The 24,733-nt window shown below is 46.7% G+C and overlaps 1 protein-coding gene across 2 annotated transcripts in view; it reads right to left on the reverse strand.

Moving 5' to 3' along the window:
* Window positions 1-6,031: 6,031 nt before the first annotated feature.
* MTMR12 (myotubularin related protein 12) overlaps window positions 6,032-24,733 on the reverse strand; it is a 68,492-nt gene continuing 49,790 nt past the window's right edge. Inside the window, exons 9-16 of one of the 2 annotated variants that reach the window (XM_032851270.1) lie at window positions 21,337-21,443; window positions 20,228-20,352; window positions 18,525-18,603; window positions 16,986-17,056; window positions 14,596-14,768; window positions 11,622-11,789; window positions 10,514-10,675; window positions 6,032-6,838 (exon numbers count right to left, since the gene is read on the reverse strand). In XM_032851270.1, coding sequence (XP_032707161.1) covers window positions 6,269-6,838; window positions 10,514-10,675; window positions 11,622-11,789; window positions 14,596-14,768; window positions 16,986-17,056; window positions 18,525-18,603; window positions 20,228-20,352; window positions 21,337-21,443 — 1,455 coding nt within the window. In that variant the 3' untranslated portion in view covers window positions 6,032-6,268. The remainder of the gene's footprint in view (window positions 6,839-10,513; window positions 10,676-11,621; window positions 11,790-14,595; window positions 14,769-16,985; window positions 17,057-18,524; window positions 18,604-20,227; window positions 20,353-21,336; window positions 21,444-24,733) is intronic. The other variant, XR_004381936.1, reaches the window with a different exon arrangement.

Consider the following 24,733-nt stretch of genomic DNA (forward strand, 5'->3'; position numbering starts at 1 on the left):
TAGGAAGGGCTTTTAGAAGTGTCCACAGGTTTGAGAATATAGAAATGGTGCTCCGTCATAAAGAAGGGAGGCACAGGCAGTCCCACACTTGCAATTTGGGGGAGAAATCAGGGACTTTTTATGGTGGGGATGCTTTCTGAGCGGCTATTATTTAAGAATGCACTGAACTCTACCACCTGATCTAGAGAAATTTCCACAAGACAATGTTGAGGGAGAAGAGTTACGTTATAACCAACATGCCCGCCCTCCATTCCTATGGTCTCTCAGAGGGTACTTGGCAGGGTCGAGTGCCAGTTGCCATAGTGACAACATGTTCATTCAGGTACTCTGTGTTCTGTCGCTTTCTTGTCCTACTTCCCCACTCCCTCTGTGCTGCCCAGGATCACTCAATTTTTTGTCTCAGAGTTGGTCACGGGGGAATGCAAACTAAGGCCCAGGCTAGGAGCCCCTGGGTGGCAGCCATGATGGACCAAAGGCCAGAAGCAGGCTTCCCATACCCTAAGACTCCTGTACTACTGAAAAGAATGAGGGAGGAGTCCCCTCGATTTAACTATGGTTGGTTATCTGGGAAGTCTAACTACAGAGTTGCATTTTCAGTCTGGTGGAACGTCAGGAGTTGACCCGTCAGTCTGGTTATACAGAGTAACTGTGATGCTCTCCAGGTACTGAGAGCCAAATACCATCTCTCACCTAAACCTTCAAACACACACACTATTGCTCTTTCTGGTTTAAGTTGTTGCAACCCAGAGTTCTCAGGGATGCAGCCATGAAAACTGTCCAAGCCAAAAAAATCACATGGTTGCTCCAGGAAGATTCATTGGCATCAAGAGAAGGGACTGCAAGTAGGGGAGGTAATTTGTAATAATGATCCAGGCAACAGAGAATGACCATGATGGACAATGGAAATGGAGGGACTCAAGGCAGGGGAACATGAAAATTCCAAATCCTTCCCCGAGTTCCATTATATCCTGGTGGCCAGGTAATTTGGTAAAGATAGGGTTTGTCTTCTCCCATAAAGGACCAATATACTTCCATATATATGGAATTCCATATATATATTCTGTTTATAATCACTTCTTGAACGATTTAAAAAATTTCCCAACATTTACTATGTTTCAAATACAGCAAAGTTTAAGGAATTCTGTGACTACCCATAGCCTCACGTACCCAGCTTTAGCTCATCTCACTGGTATTTTGCTCTACTTTATCACACACCAACCATGTCCAACCCTCTACTCATCCATTAACCCATCTTATTGCTTTTGCCATTCAAAGTCAGCAGCAGACAACAGTACACGTCTCTCTAAATAATTTGGTGGCAGTTATCATTTTTTTTGTGTGGAAGTATCATTAACTAGAGTTCAAGATTTGCTTAGTTTTTTCTTGCAATGAAAATTCAAACACGATTAAACACATCTTAACTACATTTTCCTGAGTTTTGGCATGCCCCTGCATTTTCCCAACTCTTATCAAGTTCCCAAATGCTGCAACCACATAGATAGAACTAGATGGTATGATGCTAAGTGAAGTAAGTCCAAGAAAGAGAAATACTACAGGATTTCACTTATACGTGGAATCAGAAACAAATGAAGGAACAAGAAAACAGAGAACTGGAGGTTGCCAGAAGGGAGGTGGGTGGGGGATAGGCAAAATTAAGGGGATTAAGCAGTACCAACTTCCAGTTGTAAGAGGAGTCACTGAGATGAAAAGTACAACATAGGAAATAGTCAAAAATATTAAAATGACGTTGTACGGTAACAGTGACGACACCAACCTTAGGGAGCATCCAGCAATTCACAGAACTGTAAAACCAGTATGTTGTATACCTGAAACGAATATAGCATTGTAGGTCAGTCACCCTTCAAGGAAAAAAAAAAAAAAAAGATCTAGAATGCAACCTTCATTTCTGAGAGGCCCCCTTCCCAGCCTGTCCTGGCCCCACACCTGCCCGCCAGGGGACAGGCTGTGTTCAGCTCTCCTTGGAGAGACTGTGGTAGCGTTCCAAGCCCGGTTCTCGGAGGCAGTCTGAGGGAGAAAATGTACTCCGTCTGCATTCCTGCCCGACCCAAGACTGGCACACACTGCACCCTTTCAGGGCCGGGGATAGGCACCACATTCACCGGCCCCAGAGCTCCGTGAAATGATCATTTGAAAAGTCCTCCATTCTGGATTTTGGGCTTGTGGGGGGGGTGGTGCGTGGGAGGGAGTGGAAAGTAAGCCACATGACCTTTTATAAAAGTAATACTTAGATCTAAAAAAAAAAAAAAAAAAAAGCTAACTGCTTTACAAAAACTAGACTAGCTAGCCAAACTGGAAAGTTTTCTTAAGGGAAGGCCAAAAAAGCTTACTGTGTGTCTTCCCATCTGATCATACACTTCATATCCCTTAATTGCTCGAGGCAGACAATGTAATATTAGGATTAAAAAGAACGAACCTGGGCCTGAACCACAAAATCGGCTGAGATGTCTGTGTTTTTAAGACACAAAAGCACCACTCCAACAAATGATTTTCCTCTGCAATTGGTAAATGGTATTTAAAATGGTATTTCCCCATGGCTAGCCTGCTTACCAACATACACAGCCCTCCTTACACTGGAATCCACACCACAAACAGGATTTCCCCCACCTACTTCCATCCTAATATTCTTAAGGGCAGTATGTGGTGTTGGGATGCTGTTGGAAGGGCACGTGTGGAAGGCCATGGTCACTGCAGACCGTCCCTGCGATGGTGCGGGGTGAAGGGTCCTGTCCGGCCCCACTGTCCTGCCCCGAGGCTGGCTTCAGAAACGCTCTAGAGCCCCAGGTGGGGCATATTGGCACAGCACACACGGCTGAGGAGACTTTCCTTCCGTGGAGCAACTCTGGCCACAACCCAGGAGGGGCTCGGAAAAGAAGCTACTACAGTGCGGCTCCCTCTGACCCCCAGTTCCCTTCCAGCACAGGAGCCAGGAGCCTGTTCTCAGCAGGAGCCCCTGCCCAATCCTGTTTCACACCAGAAGAAGTATGTCCCATTCGTTACCTGCCCCCCACACAAGTCCTCCCACTGCCCTCAAATGGAAACCAAGGAACAAGCAAAATCAGGAGAGAGAGACGGCCAAGTCCACCTAAAGTCCAAGAGCTGTTAAAGAAATGTGGAAAACAGGACTGAAATCTGCTCATCTATAGGTTCCTAACTACTACTCGGGAACTTAATAGTGAAGACCCATAAAAAGAATGTGGTAGCAACGGGTTCCAGTGATGTTTCAGAGCTGGCTTGGTGACAAGGAGCTAGGCCCGGCTAGACATAATAGGAGGTGAGCAGAGGAGGGGGAACATTTTCTCTTGTCCCTTAAAGGAGGAGAGATGCAGATAGGAGAGGTCAAGGAAATGGAACTCTCCCCACAAACACAAGTGATAGGTCTCAATCTAGTATGTGTTAAACTGAACAAATTAGAAAAAATTCTACCATCACACGTCGTCTCTTTCTGCCAGCTCATTCCTCCTCTCTGGAAGGAAAAACAAAGCCTTTTCTCTCTCACAGTTTAGCTGACCTTAAGATCTCTTCCAGCAATAAAACAGACTTCTCATATTATATGCCCTCAAAAGCAAAGAGGCAGCAATATTTTATTTCACATACTTAAAAAGCTCTTTTCCTTTATTTGCCCTATTTTATTGTTCTTCATAGTATTTCATCCCCACCTGAAATTTTATTTTTTTATAGTAAACTCTGCACCCGACATGGAGCTCAAACTCCTGACCCCAAGATCAAGAATCACATGCTCTACTGACCGAACCAGCCAGGTGCCCCTAAAATTTAAAATATTTATTTGATTTTGGTTTCTCATCACCAACCAGCCAACCAACCAACTCAACCCAACACACACACACACACACTGAATGAATGAAATTGTTCCATGCTGTATCAACCACATCTAATGCAGTACTGCTTGTAAATTGTGCTTTAATTTCTGCAATCAGATATGATGCAGTGAGATACAAGTATAAACTTTCATTGTACGCTGGGAAAATAGAAAGCACATTTATACAGATAATAGCCCAACAGCTTATTCCCTTTAAAAAAAAAAAAAAGTTTTGAATGTTTTTAAAGCTAATTTATCTTCAGTGTAAAAACTTGGAGGTATAAACAAACTCAAGATATTATATACAGTAAATCAATGTACATTTCCAAACTTGCACAGTGCAGCATTTTAAACAAAGTAAATGGTCTCATTTCAGCTTGTACTATTAAGCATAATCCATATCTCAATCTTGAATAAAAATGTCACAATATATAAACCGACTGAGAATTCTGTACACAAATACAAGTTTATAGAAATCTGATTTCAAATATAAATACATAAATTGTCATGACCTCACATGTTACAACAGCTTATTCTTCTATTGTAATTATTTTTAAAAATCGTAGAAAAATATTTCAATGCACATTCAACTGCTATGACAAGGGCCATGACCTTGTGCCTTTCAACCATACTTTGTGGAGTGTAAAGCATCACACCGGGCATTTTTGGAATGAAAATTACTAAGATTCTAAGATTGAAGAGGCTACTGTATAAATATTCACCTTATAATATGGTAACAAAAATAGTTAGCTCCATAGTGTATCTGGGAGGCAGTGGGGCAGAGAAGTGGAGGTTAGTGCTAGTTTAAGAAGGCCCACAGAATGTAGGTTAAGGTAGCTAATGAACTAGTGTATTTTTAAAATCCCTATTGCAAGCCTAACACTGAACTCATTAGGGAGACTCTTAAGGCAACCAAGACCGGACATGCGTTTGGCCCCCAATGCATGAATCCTGCCCTCTCAGCCTCTGTCATTCTAACAGACCAACCTGGCTCATGTGTCAACGTGGAACGTGGAGAACGGCAAAGCAATTTCTTATACACACGAAAAGACTATTCAGTGCAAACTGAGAAACTTCTTTGTCAACAGTTTCAAAATTTCTTATTGCCCTCAAGCAACTGAACTTTTTCTAAACACGTAACATTCAAATTGCGAGATCGATTCGGGAGAGGAAATGTATATAAAAGGCAAACATTCAATTTGCAACATTCTAACATTAGTTTTCCCTCCTTCCTGTTGTGGGATTGAACAGGGTTCCACTGAGAAAGAAAAAACTGGTCCTTAAGAATGTACTTTCCTGCATTTAAAAATATATATACCATTTAGACAGCAGATCCAAGGTGACCAGGCATAATCAAGTTTCTTCTATGGCTTTGAAATCGTTGAGGTACTGTAGGAGAACCATCACCTCTGCTATTCAGGCTTCGGGGCCTCCCTATGGAAGCCACGTGCAGAAGGGATCCTGCTCACATCTGCGCGGTTTTAGAGACCTCGGGGAGACCGTGAGAAGGCTGCGGCAGAGGATCGTGGTCACAAATGGTCCCAAGCCTCGGCACACAGCTAGAAAAAGGCAAAACACTTTCAAACACTGAAGAGGCTCCAGAAGAATGGGAGCTCCTTCGGGCAAACCAAAGGGATCCCCTCAGTTTAACCAACAGATTTAGCAGCAAGATCCTGGGACTCCGTGCACCACGGCGAGGGGGTCGGAGTGGGCAGAGAAACCTGGAGCTGTCAGCACACAGGAAGGGCAGTGGGGCTGGGCGGCTAGCTACCAGCCCCACACAAAGTGACACAGCCCATGCAGGAGGGGGGATGGCTGGAAATGTCAGTATGGGTGACATGGGTGGAATTTCCCCAGCTTTTATCAGGCGAGAGGATATAGAAAGGAAAAATGCTATGGTTTAAACGAATGCCATACATCTTAATGCCTCTATGGGAGTCTTTCAATCTGCCATACACACATCGGATAAAGCTGAACTTGCTCTGAACTAAGATGGGTAGAGAGACACACACTGTTCCCAAGGACTAGATAAATTATCCTGGCACAGGAAGGATCTGAAGTGAGTATTGAGTCCAAGAATGTCTGACCAAAGCCCTTTCTAGTAGTAGACCCGCCACTGCAGGTTCTATATAATACTTACGCATCAGACAATGGCCACGGTTCTATTATGGGTCAAGTAGTAATTGTTTTCAATTAATAATACTACAGATACAGTTTTAATTGCATAGTCTTTCAGGAGCATGAAAAAAACACGAGAACCAGCTCTTTTCCTGAAGGTCCAGGATTCCTGCTGCAGAGCCCTGGACTAGAGCCTCCCCTCCCCCCCCGCAGCAGTAAGCTTCAGCGTGATCCACTAATCCGGAGAGCAATCGTCTTTGCCTCCTGTCCCAGCCCTCACAGCTTCTCCTTCACAATCACTGAGCAGACGGGTCACACATCCCCCAGATCCACAAACTCATCTTCTCTTTTGGCCAGATCGTCTTCGTCACCCAAAGCTTTCCAGCCACTAGTGGGCAAGACTGGCTTCGAGGAATGTCGCTGCAGCAGAGCGAAAGGAAACAAGGAGGACAAGCGGGCAGAGCTCCTCAGCAACGGGGGTGTCTCTGCCGGGAAGGCCTCCTGGCTGTGGTGTCTCTCGTCAATTTTTTCTTGTAAGTGCTCTACTTCCTCCATCATTTCCAAGAGTTTGCTCATGGTGGCCACTCTGCCACCACCCAGGATCTGGGCTTCTGGAATCCAGCGCAAATAGCGCTGGGCCCAGACTTTGATTTCTGGCCCCTCGATGTGAGGCAGCAACAGACCGTGGTAGTCCGTGGGCTTGCTGTGCCAGCTTTCATAGAACTCTCGAAAGTTGTCCTGAAGCTCATCAGAAGAATTAATTAATTTGCTAATCCTCTTGCCCAGGAGGTTTTTAATTAAATGATCTGTTTCTTCCCTGAAAAATCCTCTTTTGGGAGATGATTTAGATTGGGTGAGTGGTAAAGAAAGTTGTCGTTGATGCTTTGAGAGAAAACACAAATAAAAATCTCTGGTTAGCCTGAGAGCAGTTATAATCATTCTTCTCAAAAAAAGGAAAAAAAAAAAGCTGCGATGGCAGGGGACATAATCCTGCTTTAACAAGAGTCTTGAGAAATCAGAACTGCCACGTGAGTGAAAAATCATCAAAAAGCAGTAGCACGGTGGGGGAAGGGGCTCTTATTTACTCCATGATGCAAACATTAGATGCACATAGCGTTTATAAACAAACGGGTGAAAGGGGCGCCTGGGTGGCTCAGTGGGTTAAAGCCTCTGCCTTCAGCTCAGGTCATGATCCCAGGGTCCTGGGATCAAGCCCCAAATCAGGCTCTCTGCTCAGGGAGCCTGCTTCCCTTCCACTTTCCCTGCCTGCCTCTCCGCCTATCAAATAAATAAATTTAAAAACAAAAACAAAAACGGGTGAAACCAGGCACGTATGGAGCTGTGCGGAGAGGTGAGTTGTGACAGAAAGAGAAGCATTCTACTCCCTCCTCTCCAGGCATAGGCACAATAAGTACTTTTGAAGAACAAGCTTAACTCAAGACAGGCTGCCCATTAGGGAAGTCTGGGTGTGAGGCTGATTCATTTTCTGAAGAGAGCAAAATGTTTCTTCTTTGAGAACACTTTGAGCCCCTGTGAGGACGCGGCGTTGACCACCCGAAGATCCCCCCGCTTCAATGAGCCACATCTGCAGTTATCAGGCACCCAGTGGGAGCTCAGGCCTATGTCATAAGGATTCTTATGGACAAAGAGACAAGTGGGAGCAGGACTGTGAGGAAATGGCTACACCGGCCAGATGGTTTTGCCTGACAAGCTGCGAGAGTAGAAAATAATAGAGCATTTACGTTATTTTCCTCTCTAGTGATTCTACCTGCAGCCAAAACAAGGTATTCTAAGATGAGGGGCACCAGGACCGGGCCGTGAAGATGGGTAAAGAGGTGGAAGGTTACAAGGACCCCTGGAACCCAAGAGAGAGGTCAGCAATGTGCAAAGACGCTGTTTCTGCCCAGCTCTTTTGCTCCTGAGGTGTCTGAAGTAAGAAGTCAACAGTTTTATGAGCAGGCTAGCCCTATCACTCTCTAATATATTCCTGCCAGTGGTTCTCCCTTGTGTGTGGGGGGAAAGCATCCTTTATTATGGAATACAGAGTAACAACTCTTCGACCTCTTCTGAGGAGTGTCGCTGCAGCGACAGGAGGAGGGCCAAAATAGTCCCCAGGTCATGGAGGCCGAGCACAGCAGACCCCCAGATTCTGGGTCCTCGATGCCCACAGATCCCTCCTGGGGCCCAGAGCGGAGAGTAGAGGAGTCTGCGGGGTACTTCTTGGTCGCTGCCACAGGGCTCCCATGATGGCCCGGGTCTCCAAGAAGATAAATGCAGAAGCTACAAGCTGCAAGGCCTCTTAAGGCCTAAGGCTCTGAAACTCAGTATCACTTCTGCCACTTTCTGTTGGCCAAACTAGTCGAAGGCCTACTTGGATTCAAGAGGAGAGAAAGTAAACTTTACCTCTTAAAAGGAAGAGTGGCAAAGTCACCCTGCATAAAGGCATATGGGATGGATGGCACTGGGACTAATTCTAGAGAGCCTACCATAGTAGATATGAAGAAAAGTTAGAGAGGTGCGTGCAGCACTCATCTCCTCACAACTAGGCAAAAAACAAACAAACAAACAATAAAAAAAGAAGAAAAGCAAAACCAGCCACAATGTCACAACTAAGAGCTGACCAGGATTTCTGACTTCCCAGCCAGGGACAGGCATGTGGAAGGCAAGGAGTCAGCAGCCCAGCCTCTCTCCTCCCGAGGGGTCAAGGTGACTTGGTCTGGGCTGGGGAACCGCGGCACACAGGTGGAAGCGAACAGCCGCTGGGCGTTTACCACGTGCTGGGTTCTGTGCTCGGTGCTTTCAAGGCATCGACTGGGTCAATTCTCCAAGTCACTGTTCCTGCCCCATTTTACAAACAAGGAAACCAAGGCACAGAGGTTAATACACAAAGACCCCAGCTATAAAGTGCTAAAGGGGGTTTTACACACAGTCTGACTCCAGAGACTGGGCTCTTAACAGAACTCCACTTGCCTTGGAAGCCCCTATTCTCAAGCCCTATGTGAAGGGTGGGTTCAAGAGGGCAGGGTGGGCGCGGCATGCGGGGTCAAGGCTGAGGTTGAGATGGCATGCCTGAGCGGGGCCCCCTGGATGGTAATGTGAGAGCAGTGCTTCCTGCTGGCAAGCCACAGCCTCTCAGTCTCTATAGAACTTTTCCAAGGCCATCTGCCCACTCAACAAGGGGCCCGAAGCCCGACACATGATGTTCTCACAAAAGGCTTCAAAGTTCCTTGTTGCTCTAGCCCCAACTCCGCTTTAGCTGATACAATCTGAGATTCTCCAACTCTTTGGCTCAAGCCTCCTGCTCCAGTCAGCTCCTGGAGCCTCAGCCACCTGCTCCTAATTGTAAGAAGAAGGGACACTGAGAACGACTGGATCAGAACACAGAAATGAAATCCAGTCTTGCAAGGGGGAGCCTCAGTTTCCTCCCATGCAAAATAAGGGATTAGGCCTTGTCTCCATGGTCCCTTGCCCCTCCGGCCCAGGGCAGTTCTGCGACCCCCAACAGATGAGAAGTGTGCATGCAGCCACCAGGGGGCACCGCACACTGAAGAAAAGCTGATCCTCGGCCAAGCTGCGCAGCTCAGGGCTGTTCTGGTCTGGCAGGCGGAAAGAGACTAAATGGGGAGGGGACACATCTACCCCGGTCCTGAGGACCCTTGAGAGAGTAAAGCAAGAGCTCTAAGTTGTTCAGAAGCTGGCATCTTCTGCAAATGAGGGTTCTGGCTCACCAGGCCCCCAAGCCTCTTTAGAACAGAGCACCTCCCACATCAGGACTGGCCAGGCTCCCTGGATGGCAGGTGGGATCAGAAGCAGGGTCCTGGAGAAGGCAGAGACATGCACTGACCTGGGATTCACCACCACTGCTTTCCCCTTTGTGGGGTCTGGTGGGGGGAAATTCCAGGCCCGAGACAGAGCTGGGAGACGGCATGGAAATCACTTATCATCTAGGAACTTGGGGAGTTTTAATAACTAGTACCATTAGTAACAAGTATCTGAAGGGATATCCAAATAATCTGACATTTTTGGTTTCCAGCATGGGTCAGCAAAGGACAGCCTGTGGCCAAATCAGGCCCGGGGCCGATTTCTATAAGCACAGCCATGTGTGGAGCACAGCCATGCCCATCTGCGTACGTGCCCACTGTGGCTGCATCCGTGCTCCGTCAGTATAGCGGGGTGGTGGGGAGGGTGATGGGGGAGCCGTGCAGCCCTTAATAGAAGAAAGAAAGGTCTTGCTATTTGAAGACATGAACCAGTACAGACAGAGAAACCCCCCAATTAATGCTCCTTTTACCCTGCCAACCACACTCAGGTAGGGGGTACACAGGATCCCATGCGGCACAGCTGTCTTGGCAGTCACATCCCCGAGGACATTTAGCGAATGTCTCACTGGGGCAAAGGCTGATGCGCTGAAAACAAATGATTCTCATGGCCCCTGACGTGTGCCCGCCACAAAGCTTGACTCTGCAGGCTGCTTACAGAATCCATACATAACTTTCCTCCTTACATACACGGGGATCTCTGGGCAGATGAAGGGGGTCAGACACGTGGTCATCTTACTTTGAAACGCGTTCCTTTCCGCTGGCCTTTGTCCAGTTTTGGCTTTTCCACATAAAGAGGGTTTTTGAGCAACATCTGGGCTTTGGGTTCAAACTGTACAGACCAGTCCCACACGGTGAGCAGATTCAAAGGCTTGCTCTGTGTCTCCTGGCTTTCCCTACCCTGCCAAAACAAGCACAGGTCACGACGGCTTCCAGGGAGGCGGAGGAGAGCGAGCACACAGCGCGGACAGACTTGCACCAGGAAGGGCGGTCCTGCCCTGCCGAGATGGAACTCTCATGGGGTCCTCCTTTCTAAAGGCCTCGGCTGTCAGTGGTTGTTCGCGTAAGGCTTTGGGTGGGAAGGGAGAGAGGGAAGAAGGTCACCTTGTTTTCTAGTGGGCCACGTGCCAGCCACTGATGGGCACCTTCACGACAACCTTGTGAGGCCACTATTGCTCACATTTCATACTTGAAGAAACTGAGGCTCAGAAAACTGAGGTGAACGGCCTGAGCTCTTGAAGCTGGCGAGCAGCGGGCTGTGATCCGGGGCTGTGTGACTGGAAGCCCAGGTTCGGTACCCCCACCTCACTGAGGAATTTGCTAAAACCACTCCCGAAGGGCCAGCCTGGGCAAACCCAGAGGCCAGCAGAAAGCTACCCAGAGGCACTCAGCCTGGTGAGAAAGTAAAACTCCCAGGAGCGAGGCCTCAAGACAGACTAAAGGAGTTGAAGATGGAAACTAAAAGCCAGGCTTCCCTGCTCTGCCTCGTCTCCGTTTCTTCAGAGCAACTCCAGGCATCAGGTAAACGGAAGAGAAGGCTGATCGTCTTTACAAAGGACAACTTTTAATTTTGCTTAATTCCTCAGCTCCAATACTTGCTCTCCAGCTCCAATATGTACTGTGTGGCCGTGGGCCAGTTACCCATCCTCTCGGTGCCTCAGCACCTCAGGGTAAGAATGCGGACCCCACAGGGTGTTGTGAGAATGATCAGTACTCGGAAAGCACTCGAAACAGGGCCCCGGATATACTTAGTGTGAAACAAGTATTTTTTTTTACATCAGAACTATTGCAACCTACTCGTGAGTCCGGGCTTCTTTAACACACAGGTTCCTAAGAGGGACTCTTACCATATTAGTTTCTTTTTGATGAGGCGAATTGAAGAAGAAGGTGCTGAAAATAGGTATGTACAGACTATCTGACAGAACAGTCAGGTACGTCTCCGTGAAATCGAATGCTGGGGGATGCTGGTGCACCAGCTGCCAGACGCAATCCAAGAAAAGCTGGAACACGGGAACCTATGGGAAAACAAGATACATATTACTGAGCACGCACTAGAAGTCCAAGGCCATCTGTCCCGAGTTCAGAGGCGGCCGTCTCAACAGCTGTGGAATAACCACTTCTGAGCACCACATTCTCTGGGAACCAACAGCAGACGCCACCCCGTTCCGCGCAATGAACGTGCTCCACTGAAGCGGCATGCCTGTAGGTTAGTATCGGGTTTTGGCAGCACCGATCTGCGTAAAAGACGTCTCAGAGATGAAATACGTAAAATCTCATTACTGATCAAGCACTGACAGTCGATGAATTACAACAGATTCTGAGGCTAGGGAACACTCTGAACCCCAATTAAGTGAAACTGTTATCTCCCCCCAAAAGAGTTCCACTCTTCTCACTTGTAGATTATATTACCAAAAAACTGTACTCAAATATTTTGAATTGTGTCCATATCCCTTTCCTCATCCCCAAGATGATGATGCAGAAGAGAAAGAGGACATGAAAGAAGGCAGAAGCAGCACAGGTGAGTTTCTAAGCTTTTTCCACAAATGTACAGATTTTTTTTAACGGGCAGCCTCCTTCATTAGCTACCCAGAGGAAAGCCCGTTAATGGCAGAGAGCGTTTTCTAGGGCGCTTTGTCATTCACAAAGTGCTTATCCTTTTCAGTCCCAGTGACCCCGCCAGGTGGGAAGATAAGCCGTGTCACGGCCTCTCCCTGACAGAGGCTGCCTACACCTCACACAGGTCAGAGGGAGACAGGAGTTGGGAATCCAGCTCTTGAACCAAATGCAGGGCTGCATCCATCATATCACAATGCAGACCGCCCCATTTTCCTTTAAAACTCTAATACGGTGTCAACTAAACTCAAGTATAAAAATATAAATTTAAGAAACTGGGGCACTTGGGTGGCACAGTCAGTTAAGCAATTGACTCTAAGTTTTGGCTCCTGTCCTGATCTCAGGGCGATGGGATCAAGCTCCATGTCGGGCTCCCAGCTTGGTGTGGCGTCTTCCTGGGATGCTCACTCCCCTTTCCCTCTACCCCTACCCCTCAAAGAAATAAACCTTTAACGAAAAGAATAAAAAATTTTTTTAAATAAAAATAAATTTAGGACCGCCTGGGTGGCTCAGTGGGTTAAAGCCTCTGCCTTCGGCTCAGGTCATGATCCCAGGGTCCTGGGATCGAGCCCCACGTCGGGCTCTCTGCTCAGTGGGGAGCCTGCTTCCCTTCCTCTCTCTGCCTGTCTCTCTACCTACTTGTGATCTCTGTCAAATAAATAAATAAAATCTTTAAAAAAAAAATTTAAAAACTTTAAGAAATGAAATAATAGTGGTCACATATTAGAAGAAAAAAGAAAAACCAACAACTCCAACATGCTGATGTTGAGATGCTTAAAAATGTTTATATCATAACTTTATTTTCTTAAAGATTTTATTTATTTGACAGAGAGAGAACACAAGGAGGTGAAGCAGCAGGCAGAGGGAGAGGGAGAAGCAGGCTCCCTCCTAAGCAGGGAGCCCAATGTAGGGCTCCATCCCAGGACCCCAGAATCATGACCTGAGCCGAAGGCAGATGCTTAACCAACTGAGCCACCCAGGCGCCCTGATACGGCAACTTTATTTCTCACCTCATCTTCCACTCAATGTATCATTTAAATAGAATGGAAAATATCTGAACCTTATTGTAGAGTCAGGAAAATGGGTTCAGAAAGTTTGGATGACTTCTCCGAAGTCTGGGCGAAAGCAGACCAGACTGGATCTGCTCTTGGGACTTATTCCTCCCGGACACGGAGTGCTCACTTTCTCAAGACATCCAAAACATACTCTTCCCCACAAAGTGTCAGCTCTCTCTGTCCATCATGTTATTTGCGTCCCATTAACCTTGGCAAAGTCCTCAGAAAGGCAAAGTCCATTCTAAGACTGAAAATGGTGATTTCCAGTCAGCTTGATGGGACACAGATGAGCAGAGACAAGGCCTGAAAGAAACCCCAAGGCCTAGCTAGAGAAACTGGGGTCTGTCAGGAATGCACTGAGGCCTGGAGGGCAGGAGCCACGGCTCTCCGACGGCATGCTGTGCCAGGCTGCTCCCCACCACAGACTCATTTACTATCCAGAGTAAGAACAGCCATGAGTCATGCTCCTGGAGTACGGGAACTTTGCAGGGGATTTAACTAAAGAAAGTTCACCTGTTTTCATTTTTCCTTCCACAATCGTTAATAACGCAGCCAAAGGAGCTTGCACAGCTGCAGCTGAGACAAGTGCACCACACTCTGGGGGCTAAACCACAATGCTAACTCTCCTACACTTGAATTCGGGGTCACGGTGTGGAGCAATTCACATGGCCAGAAACAGAAGGGGCTGTGTTCACAACAGACATACACTGCCGATAAGGTCCTGGTAACAGACGGCATTAACATAACCTCATCCTTCATTCTGAAAAGATTTATGTGTTGTTATGCATTTTCTGTAAGAAACCTGTATACTGGCCATTCTTTTTTTTTTTTTTTTGCAAAGATTAACCTAACAGAAATTGTAGGAGTCTCTTTCAATTAATTTTTAAGTTTTATGAATCAGTATTATTCCCATCATGAAATAAATATCCACCCTTGGTATACACAGTTTAGAAGAGAAGGCGCCGCACACACCAACATCCCTTTCCTCGGGGAAGGGTTTTGGTCCTGTTGAAAGCACACAGGGTTATGACACAGTGAAGTGAACACAGCGTTCCTAACAAGCCCATCCGCATGCACTCTGCAACAGTCACCCTCCACCTGAAGACAGGTACGAAGTCAAGAGACCAGGCACTTCTGCGATGAGGACACTCACCTCCTCTTTGTCACTCTGACGGAGGTGGTTGCAGCGATCCAGGAAACAGTGCCCGCCCATGATCCACTCCTTCTGGACGAGGCTCTGGAAACCAGCCCTGGTTCGGCAGTGGGGGTCCATCATCACTTGTACCAGGGAGGAGAGGAGGCAGCAGAGGTCGGAGGCGTTCTCCTCTGGGAGGGGCCCCAGCGCCGGTACAAAGAGGCAGGAGAGTGTGAAGTTATGAAAAGCCGCCCAGAGCCCGTGCACTCGCACACTTAATGACGGGGTTCCCCAAAGCAGAGTCGCCCTGCTCACTGACGGTCAGGCCCTACTTCTCTGAGGGCAAGGGCCAATGGAAACAAGGTAGGGTTTTCAGACCGAGAGACAAACTGCTTCTGGCCAGTCTCGTACAGTCTCCCACATACTCTGGCCCTAAGCGTGGATCAGCTTACTGGAGGATTAAGGCGCAGCGCGCTGAGCCCACTGTCAGCACACAGGCGTCCTGGCGTGCCACACAGCAAGGGCACAACCACACACCTGACAGCGGCCTGCTGGGCTTCACAGACCAACTTCACACCTCTTTTGGCCACCGTGTCAAAGCTAAAGGCCTCCGTGGACTCACTGCTCCCAGGCTTGGCTGCTTCTCAGACTCACCTCGGAGCTCCTTTCCTGCACTCCCTCCACTTTGGAGGAAGCTGAGATCTCTGGACTCCCTTATTCCCAGCTCCACAGCTCTTTCCCTTTCTGTCTGAGAGCACAGAGGGGCCTGCTTCCCTCTGCCTCGCCTGGAGGAGACTCCTCTCGGCCAACTCCCAGGCGCCCACCCCCGAGCGCACCGTACAAAGCCCGTACGATGCAAATTCGGTTCACACGCTTATTTAGCATTCAGGACTCACAGCAAGTAAAAGCATACATTACCGTGCATACACTGGCCTTAGAGTTTTCAGATCCTAAAAGGGAGGGTCTACATCCCCTGTGGTTTCCCCTTTACAAAAAGTGCAAGTCCAGCAGCTACTTAAAAATGCCCCGAGGATGGTGGCACGCGCAGCGGTGCAGAGAAACCTGAGAGTGAATTCTAAGTAGGCTGGTGTTTCCACCGGGAAACTTTTCACCCTGACCCTGGAACCAGGAGGCCTACACATGAGCTCCCGCTCCTCTTCCGGGAGACAGGTCTCCACTACGGGAGCACACGGATGGCCAAGAAACAGCTCTGTCTACGGGGTGCCATCAGCTTCTAAAACAAGTTTCATTTTTAAGGGGATACTCCTTCTTGCATCTGACGGGTATTCACAGCACGTGCGTGGGTAACAACAGGAAGAGGGGCCAGAAAAGGAGAGTTCAGAGGAGACAGCTCAGTCGTCCACCTGAGAGCGAGGGACTTCTCATACCTCAGCCAAAGATGCTGATTTTGTTTTACGCGACTCTGGCTAGTGCCATCTGGCCCTGGGTACTTCCCCCCTCAGACCCTAATCCAGCCCTCCTCCTTTGTACCAGTTAGTTAGTGCTCTGTTCTGTCATTGGTGGTTAGGTCTTTTTCAATAACATGTTCAGGTCAACTCTCTCATTAGGCGGTAAATTTCTAGAAGGCAGAAGTCTACAGCTCTGCACATGGTAGGTGCTCAATAAATGTATTCAATTTGAAGTCACTGAGCCAATATCAGGTGGTACAGAAGCCCTAGGCAGACACATTTTCCAGCCTGCCACGGAGGCGAGATTTCTGCAGGAACGAGCACATCAGAGCAACGGTAAAAGCTTCAGGGCATGAAAGCAGGAGATGACCTACTGAACTGCAAGTGCAGATCTATACGAAGTTTAAAATATTCTGAACAGCAAACATAATATTTTAGCTCAGATTTAACCAATTTCAGCAACAACCTTTAAAAAAAAAAGTGGTTTACACCTGTTTTTACACATTCTGAATGTTTATGTCTTGTTGGCAAGTATAGCAAGTTAAGCCCACTGAAGAAAAGGAAATCATGACCCACAAAGTTTCTATGGCAACTGCACAACATTGTCAAACACAAAGGCATAAAAATAACAATTAAACCATCCACGGGTTTCTTTACATAAAAGGAATTATCAAAAGGTTTTAACTTTAACCAAGCTGAGTTAATATAAAACAAAATCCAAAGCACTGGAAATGTGAGCTTTGGTCAAGATACCAAACAATTCCTTCTTGGGCTGCAAATAGGTCTGCCAAGTTCTAAACGAAGGATTTATTTTTAAAATTGTAACACTGACCTCAAATGCAGAGGAGACCAAGGTCAGGGTAGAACAGAATGGGAGGGATTTATACACTAGCTCACTCCTTTTATAAAACAATTCCAGTTCCATAAAGCTGTGTATACAGAAACTGAATCTCAAGTGAAAGAAAATGAAAACCACTCTTTATACTTTAAATATATTACCTAAAAGAAGAACGTTCATGTTTTGTGCTTCTAGACATTCTGTAATCTCTATTGCTTTTTTCAGGCAACGTCTAAATTGGAAAGAGACAAGAAAAGGGGCGTTAGTTCCTGAGGCTGGTATCAAAATGATGAGAAGTTTAGACACAGAAAACTGAAGATTAAGGGAGACAATCTCATTTGTTTTTCCACTTGAAATCCTCCAGAAAAGAAGCAAATTACCATTTATACTACTCAGATATTGCAAGACATTCATTTGCCAATTAGAAACTGAAAAATTTCAGAAGGGAATCCCAGAACTGATGTTGAAAGGTAGCTAGGTGATTTCTAAACTACAAACACTTCTTGAGAACTCATGCCCGAGAGTCCCAGGAAGACCTGCCAATGCCCACATCAGAAACTGTGCCGCACGCCCGCATCACTGAATTCAAGGTCACTTGCCAAACGTGTCAATGTGGCTGACAAGACCCAATATGCCCAGAAATCCCTTTTGTCTGTCTCTGCACACACTATTGCTTTTACAGCTTTGACTGTTCTCTACTTCTAATAAGGGTTCTCTGCCTGCAGGGGCGCCTTCCTTGGCCGACTCTTCATTGTTCTCTGCACTCCCCACGTAATGAAGGGTTCTTTTCTGTATGACATTCATCACTGTTTGCAATTATACATGCAAATTATGGGACATGTGGCAGGCTCTTCAAGACGTACTTGGTAATAAGTGTTTGGAGGACTGAGGCTCCATGCCACAAACCTCCCCGACAGACCTGAGAGAGATGCCGTGCCAGGTCAAGGGAAGAATTCTTCTCTTTCTTCAAAAGAATCCTAGGGCTGGAGCTCATACCCCCAATCATCATCTCTGTTCTGTGCCTCCTTGTGTCCCCTCTTCACTTAATGGCAACAGAGAGGAACTATTCAAACTATGAAGCAGGGAAGAGAATGTAATTCTGTCTCTGGGGCTCTCAACCTAATTCTAAAACCCAAAATGACTAATTGAGATTAATCATAAAGTTATGAAAAAAAAAAAAAGCCACCCGGGTGGCTTAGTTGGTTAAGTGTCTGCCTTTAGCTCAGGTTATGATCCCAGGGTCCTGCAATCACAGCCTGCAATCATTTTTAAATAAGTAATATACATATGAGACACAAATTCAAAACGTGTATAGGTAATATACACACGAGACACATTTTCAGTAAACAAGCAGCATCTCTCCCCTTTGTAATCCCGGTTCCTGCTTGGTTCTGGCTAGGAGGCCAGCCCTGCTGCCTCAGTTGGGATCTTGGGTTGCCACGTCCACTTTCTGGCAGCCTTTCAATGCCTAGTCTAGAGCCTACAGAGATCTCTTTTGGAGCAGGTAGCATGTCTGTAAATTCAGATCAGACCTGCACAGAATACATAACATGTAAAATCCAGCTAAGCCCTGAGTAGAACATGTGATCTAAGAACAGTTAAGTATGAAATAGAAAAGAGTTAAATTATCTGTCAATTTGCTTTACTACTTTGAATTAGAGAACTATAAAATTCATGAGCAAAACAATGGCTTGAAATACCTGGTTATGTCAAGCCAGCTGCTGCTTTCCAAAAGAGAAAACCATTTTATATCGGTGTCCCAAAATTCAGTACTATTATCTGGAAAAAAAAAATAAAAAGAATAAGAAGTCAGTTTACTGTTCTCTTCCATATCTACCACCAAAAATCCATGCTACTCAAGCACGCCGTGCACACAGTCAGTCCTGGACTGGATTGCAGACTCCAAGCACGTATCCCTGCTTTTAGCAAGGGACATTTCCACACTTTGGCTGAAATGGTGTTTGAACTTTAAGCCCCTGGAAGAGGGTGGCAGTCAAAAATGGGTATTTTAGATTTTTATTGCTCAAATAAAAAGTGCCCCACAGTATGTATATAAAGTCACAGTCCTCCTTTGAACTCAACAAAGAGAGTAACATGTTTTAGGCAGAAATGGTCAGGACGCAGGCTATACTGTTCCTAGTAGTGGAAAATGCAACAGGATACATCCTGATGCTGGGCAGCCCAAACTGGGAGACCTGGTTTCTGCTGGCATCCTAAATACACAAACACATTTTCCTTGCTCACGCTACACCATCCTCCACGCCCCCTTGATATAGAAAGCATGCATTTCTGGACGTCTAAGACTCGTCAAGTTGCAAACTCAGATCAGTGACAAGGCGGACACCTCTGCAAGTCCTAGAAGATGAGAATGGAAGTGTAGAATCACAGTCCTGCAACGACTAGTGCAGTGAAGACAACACATTCAGGGATCATTTCTATTATTTTTTACTAGAGAAGTTTCTACACACTGAATGTGCAGAGTACCCAAAATTTAAGATTTGCAAAAAAATCAAAAAATGAAAAACAACAAACTAGTACAATGTATCACTCTCAGCCATGTCCCTGCTTTTTATTAATCTATTTTGTAACATACAACACAGTGTGTTCTCCTTAGTGGTGGACACTACTGTGTCCCTGGGTTTCCTATTCATCTTTATCTCAAATGCCTCCATAGTCAGTGCATTTAATGGAAATTCCATAAATGTTGGCTGAAGAAATGAATCCTTAATCAGTTGGAATTTGCTAAGCTAAAAAGTCCAAGTTAGGAAAAATTACATGTGAGCGTGACCAATCTCAGAAGGTAACACAGACTCACTGAGGAACGAGGGGCATGGATAACTGAGCTGGTGAAACTGGGTGCAGGTCCTAAATTGCTAACAGGCAGCCTGCGCAGGAAGCGGGGGAGGCTGGGACGTACACACTTCATTTCCTACTTTGTCCATTTCTGCTTGATTAGAAGGGAAAGAAGGTATTTCCACTTGGGACAGGGAGGTCCATTCAATAAACCACCAACGAACACAAACAGACCATTCGTTTAACAAATCACCGCAAGAGAGCCGGCAAGTACTGGCACTGCATGGTCCCATGACTTTTAAAGTTCACCTCTGGGCAACCAGGGTGCTGGCAACCAAGAGAAGAGGAGGGGTGGGCCTGTGTTCACAGCCACAAGAAGTGGCAGTGGGGTAAAAGCCTGGAGAAAAATGGGGGGCGGACATGGCAACAACACGGCCCCTTGGCCACTAACATCAACTCTCCCGGCCACATCCACCCCACCACATCAACCCTCACGGCCACGAGCCTCTGGTGCAAACAGAGCCCAGGAAAAAGGCACCAACTTTCACCTGATCCACATGGTATGGCTTTCCCCATGTGACAGGAAGTTTTTACTCAGCATTCTTCTCACCTATTAGAAAGAGCTGTTTAAATTTAGAGTATGCAGTCTGGATGTCCTGCAGGGACAGGAAGTTGCTCGACAGGTCTTCGGTTTTAACAGTTTCATAGGGTGGCCTGTGGATGGTCCTGTAAATTCTAGGTATCAAAAAGTAACATGAGATTAGAAGGGCAGATGTGAATTAGAAATGGTTTCTTTGTCCTGAGCACGTACTATGTGCCCAGGTCCGTGTGTGTAGGTATCTTCCCGTTTAATCCCTGCCAACAAAATAACCACCACAGGACTGCCGTCCCCGGCCGGTAGAGCAGGGGGAAATAGAAGCACATGGGAGCACCTCCCGGTTTAAGATTATGAAGATTAGAAACTGACAGAGCCATGACTTGAAAACCATGGCAACGTAATTTCAAAGTTGTCTTATTTTCTCTTTTTAATTCATTCACTTTGGGCTTTGTTTTGTTTTTTTCCACATTTTGGAAAAATTTCAAACATGTATTAAAGGACAGTGACATATGCCATGGCTTGGATTTGACCGCTGTCAACACCATAGCCATCAATCCACTTCCCCCAAACATTTTGGTATGCATCTCTAAAAACAATGCGGTTGACATTTTTAATGATTATGTTATAATGACTCCTTTCAAAGTTAATTTTTTTTAAAGTTTATTTTTTCAATAATTTCTACTCCCAGTGTGGGCCTCGAACTCACAACCCCAAGATCAAGAGGGGCATCCTCTACCAAATGAGCCAGCCACGTACCTCTCCTTTCGAAGTGATTAAAAACAACCGCTCTAGGGGTACCTGGGTGACTCAGCCCATTAGGCGTCTGCCTTTGGTGCAGGTCAGGATCCCGAAGTCCCAAAATCGAGCCCTGCATCGGGCTCCCTGCTCAGTGGGGGGTCTGCTTCTCCTTCTCCCTCTGCTCTTCCCCCACTCATGCTTGCTCTCTCTCTCACATAAATAAAATCTTTAAAAACAAAACCCAATCACTCTATGTATGTGCTATTCCCAAGCGCTAAGTTGTCAGCAGGTAAACAGGAGGGAATACTATTAAGAACTGTTCCCCAGCTTCTGGGAAAGGAAGAACTGAGCTAGCCAGTAACAAAATGCAGAATAGTACTCACCCATCCAAGAAGCTCTTCTGGTTCTGTAAAAGGCCATCATCCGGTTCTTTGGGCAGTGCTGACATTTTCAAAATGGCACATCCATTGTGGCAGGACCAGCACCATATCTGCAAGGAGGAATAAAGGTTTTTTGGACATAACACACAATCCAGCAGGAGACAGATAAGCTTAGCCTTTAAATTCATACAGGCAAACGTTTCACGTCAGTAAGACGTGGCTGGATGTACTCAACTTTGTTAAGCCAAAGAGTAGTTACACACAGGGAAAAAACACAGAGTTAGTCTTAAAACAAAACAAACCAAACCAGTCTAGATAGTCACACTCAGCCTTGCTTATGGTCTAATGTACACCCTTGGACGTGGCTTTAGTGCTGGAGCCTAGACGACAGCATCGCCACTGTCATCAGCGCACAGACCGCACTACAGCGCAGCTTGCTCGGTCATCCGTCCGCTAACCCGTCTGATTCTCACAGTCACGCTCTGAGACAGGGAAGATCCTCAACCCCAACAACAGCAGGAAACTGAGGCCTGGAGAGACCTAAGAACCTCCTCAAGCTGTACTCCCAGTTGCAGCACTCTGACGAAAGGCTGGATGGCAAGCAGCGAGCAGCTCCCATTACCACAGGAAGTTCACGCTGGAAAGAATGGAAGCTGGCGATTCAACACAGAAGGCCCGTAGGTGCAGGGCAGTGCACTGAGCAAAGACGACGTGAAGAAGGCTAAGATATGGGTCTACTTTCAAGGAGTTTATAGTCTCAAAAGGGAAATATATTTACAAACATAATAAAAGGTAGAACGTGGTAAACGAGAAAAGAGAATTTCAAGGAAGAAAGGGAAGGCAAGAGGAAGAAACCATATGAATGACCGTAAGTGAGAGACAGGCTCAGGGGGTCAGGCAGTTTTCTGGCTACGGTGGGGGCTTTTGTCTGTTTGCTCTGATTTGCAGGAATGAAGGGAAATGAGGACTGATCTTGGGACAAAGTAATCTTCTGGGAGAGCCTGGCTTGGAGCGGAGGGCAAGGCTGGTTGGGGCTGGTGAGTACCGTTGTGGACTTTGAGCCCCATAAAGGCCTGGTTAAGGGTTGAGAATGGCTAGAGGCCAGCCACCAGTCTGCTGACCGAGTTCTCAGCCTTAGCTCAAAGGTAAACTGAGAGGAAGAAGATGTCTTTTATAATTCTGCTACGGAGAGATGGTACTTTTTTGCTAATCATCTGCAATGAATGGTATAAAGCATACACTGGCCATGCTAGCAGCAGACGCCAAGGCCACGAGGTTCAAGATCAGCACACGGTCCAGGTGATACTCTGTGATACACTTAGAAAGCCGGGAGGCAAAACTGGTTTGGGGTTTCAGAGGAAGAGGACAGAATTGGTGTTGGGTATACTAGGTGTCCAGTGCCAGAAGGCACAGTAGATGAGGGTTACAAGTTTAGGAGGGGAAGGCGGACTGGGGCTGTGGACATGGCAGCTGGCTGCCAGCTGACATGGTAGAGACGATGCACGCACCCAGGCAGAGAGGACAGAGGAACCCAGAACTGTTTTAAGAAATACCAAAAAGCAGTGACTCCCCTTCTCTGGGCCAAGCCATACTTTGACTCTTTAAGATTGAAAATGAGGCTGGAAGTGTTAGGACATGGAGACAAATCAAAGGGCCCTTTGCTGACCTCTCCCTCCCTTACCCAATGTCATGCTAAGCAATGTACAGAAACCAGCACACAGTTCCTAGTCCTCTGCCGGGGGTGGTGGTATTTTGAATGCCCAAGCAATCCCGTCCCCCTACTTGGTGCAGCTCACTTGGATAAAAGGGGAGACACTCCTAGCTATGACTAGGTGACAGGTTGTACAAAAATTATGTGTCCTTTATCCTTTTTTCTCTCTTCTCCTGGGGTAGAAAGGGTTGGCTCTCGATGATATTCAACTGTTAATAATTCATTTTTTTCTTTTTAAAGATTTATTTACTTGGAAGAGACAGAATGAGAGAGAGAACATGTGAGGGGGAGAGTCAGGGGGAGAAGCAGGCTCTCTACTGAGCAGGGAGCCTGATGCAGGCTCCATCCCGAAGACTCCAGGATCATGACCTGAGCTGAAGGCAGTCACTTAACCAACTGAGACACCCAGGAGCCCAAATAATTCATTTTCTTTTGAGGTCACAACCATACCTATCTCATCTCATCTGAGGCAATTCCCTTATTGTTCTCTATTTGGAAAAATATATAGAAAACAAGCAAACTTCTTGGTCGAAGACAGACTTCTCATTGGAATTTAACAAAACACGTGTCTTCTCTTATTATATGTATAATTTCTGTCTGGTGTCTTAGTATAAATGTCTTGACAACAGACAAGAATCACTGTCTGTTAATCCTGTTTAACTTTTAAAAGGGAGAGGGGAAATTATTCATTAGTTGATACATCTTTAGGTATCTCTCTGAATAGAGCCCAAAACAGAGTTCTGGGGGAAAATCTACAACTGGAGGCTAGAAAGCAGTGTGAGAAGGAAGGAACTATTAAAGAGGTCAGAGGACTGAGAAAGCACAGTGTGTCCAAGTCAAGACAAGGATTTAGACACAAAAAAAGGTCGAGACCATAATCAGTTTCAACCGTGCAGTGCTGGTACAGAGAGTGCTGGTACAGGGGAGTGCTCGTACTGGGAGTACAGGGAGTGATGGTACTGGGGGGGCAGTGCTGTACGGGGAGTGCTGGTATGGGAGGGGGCAGTGCTGGTATAGGGGAGTGCTGGTTCGATGGGGGGCTGTGCTGGTATGGTGGGGGGGCAGTGTTTGTTGGGGGGAGTGGGGATGTATAAGGCCAGCTGACTTCTGGAGGGTCCACCCGCAGAGCAGGGGGTAAAAGTCACCTGTAGGAGAAGATATGAGTAGAGAGTGGAGGGAAAATTAGTACAGTCTTTAAAGATGTTTGTCAGTATTGGAAGAACAAGACAGCAGTGTAACTCTTAACGAGGGGCTTCTTCAGATCAGGGGAGGTCTGAGCGTGCCTTCGGGTAGAGCAGAAGACCAGGAAAGATCCACAGAGAGGAGCGAAGGCTGATGGAAGCAGGCTCCTGACAACACAAGGGCACATGGGATCAGGAGCCAGGCAGCTGCTCAGATTCAGGAGAAGGAAACAGGAGCACAGAGAAAACCCACAGGACGTGAAGGGGAAAGCTGAGGAAGGTCTTGTGGTGGGTTGTCCAAGATCCCACAGAAGTAGGGGAAACATCGTCTCTCAGTACCAAAGTGAAGAATGGAATCACAAACTTGAAGAGAATGAATGCATCGCTTACACCAGCCCTAGGGAGGGACTACACAGGAGGCAAAGGGAGCTGAACAACAGACTGCTGAGCAGACGAATGGCCCGACCGAGGCAAGGTAACACACGCCTTTCACGTATCCCGTTCAGTA

The sequence above is a fragment of the Lontra canadensis genome, unplaced genomic scaffold (genome assembly GCF_010015895.1).
Source record: "Lontra canadensis isolate GAN:19392208 unplaced genomic scaffold, GSC_riverotter_1.0 scaffold5, whole genome shotgun sequence".
Lineage (NCBI taxonomy): Eukaryota > Metazoa > Chordata > Mammalia > Carnivora > Mustelidae > Lontra > Lontra canadensis.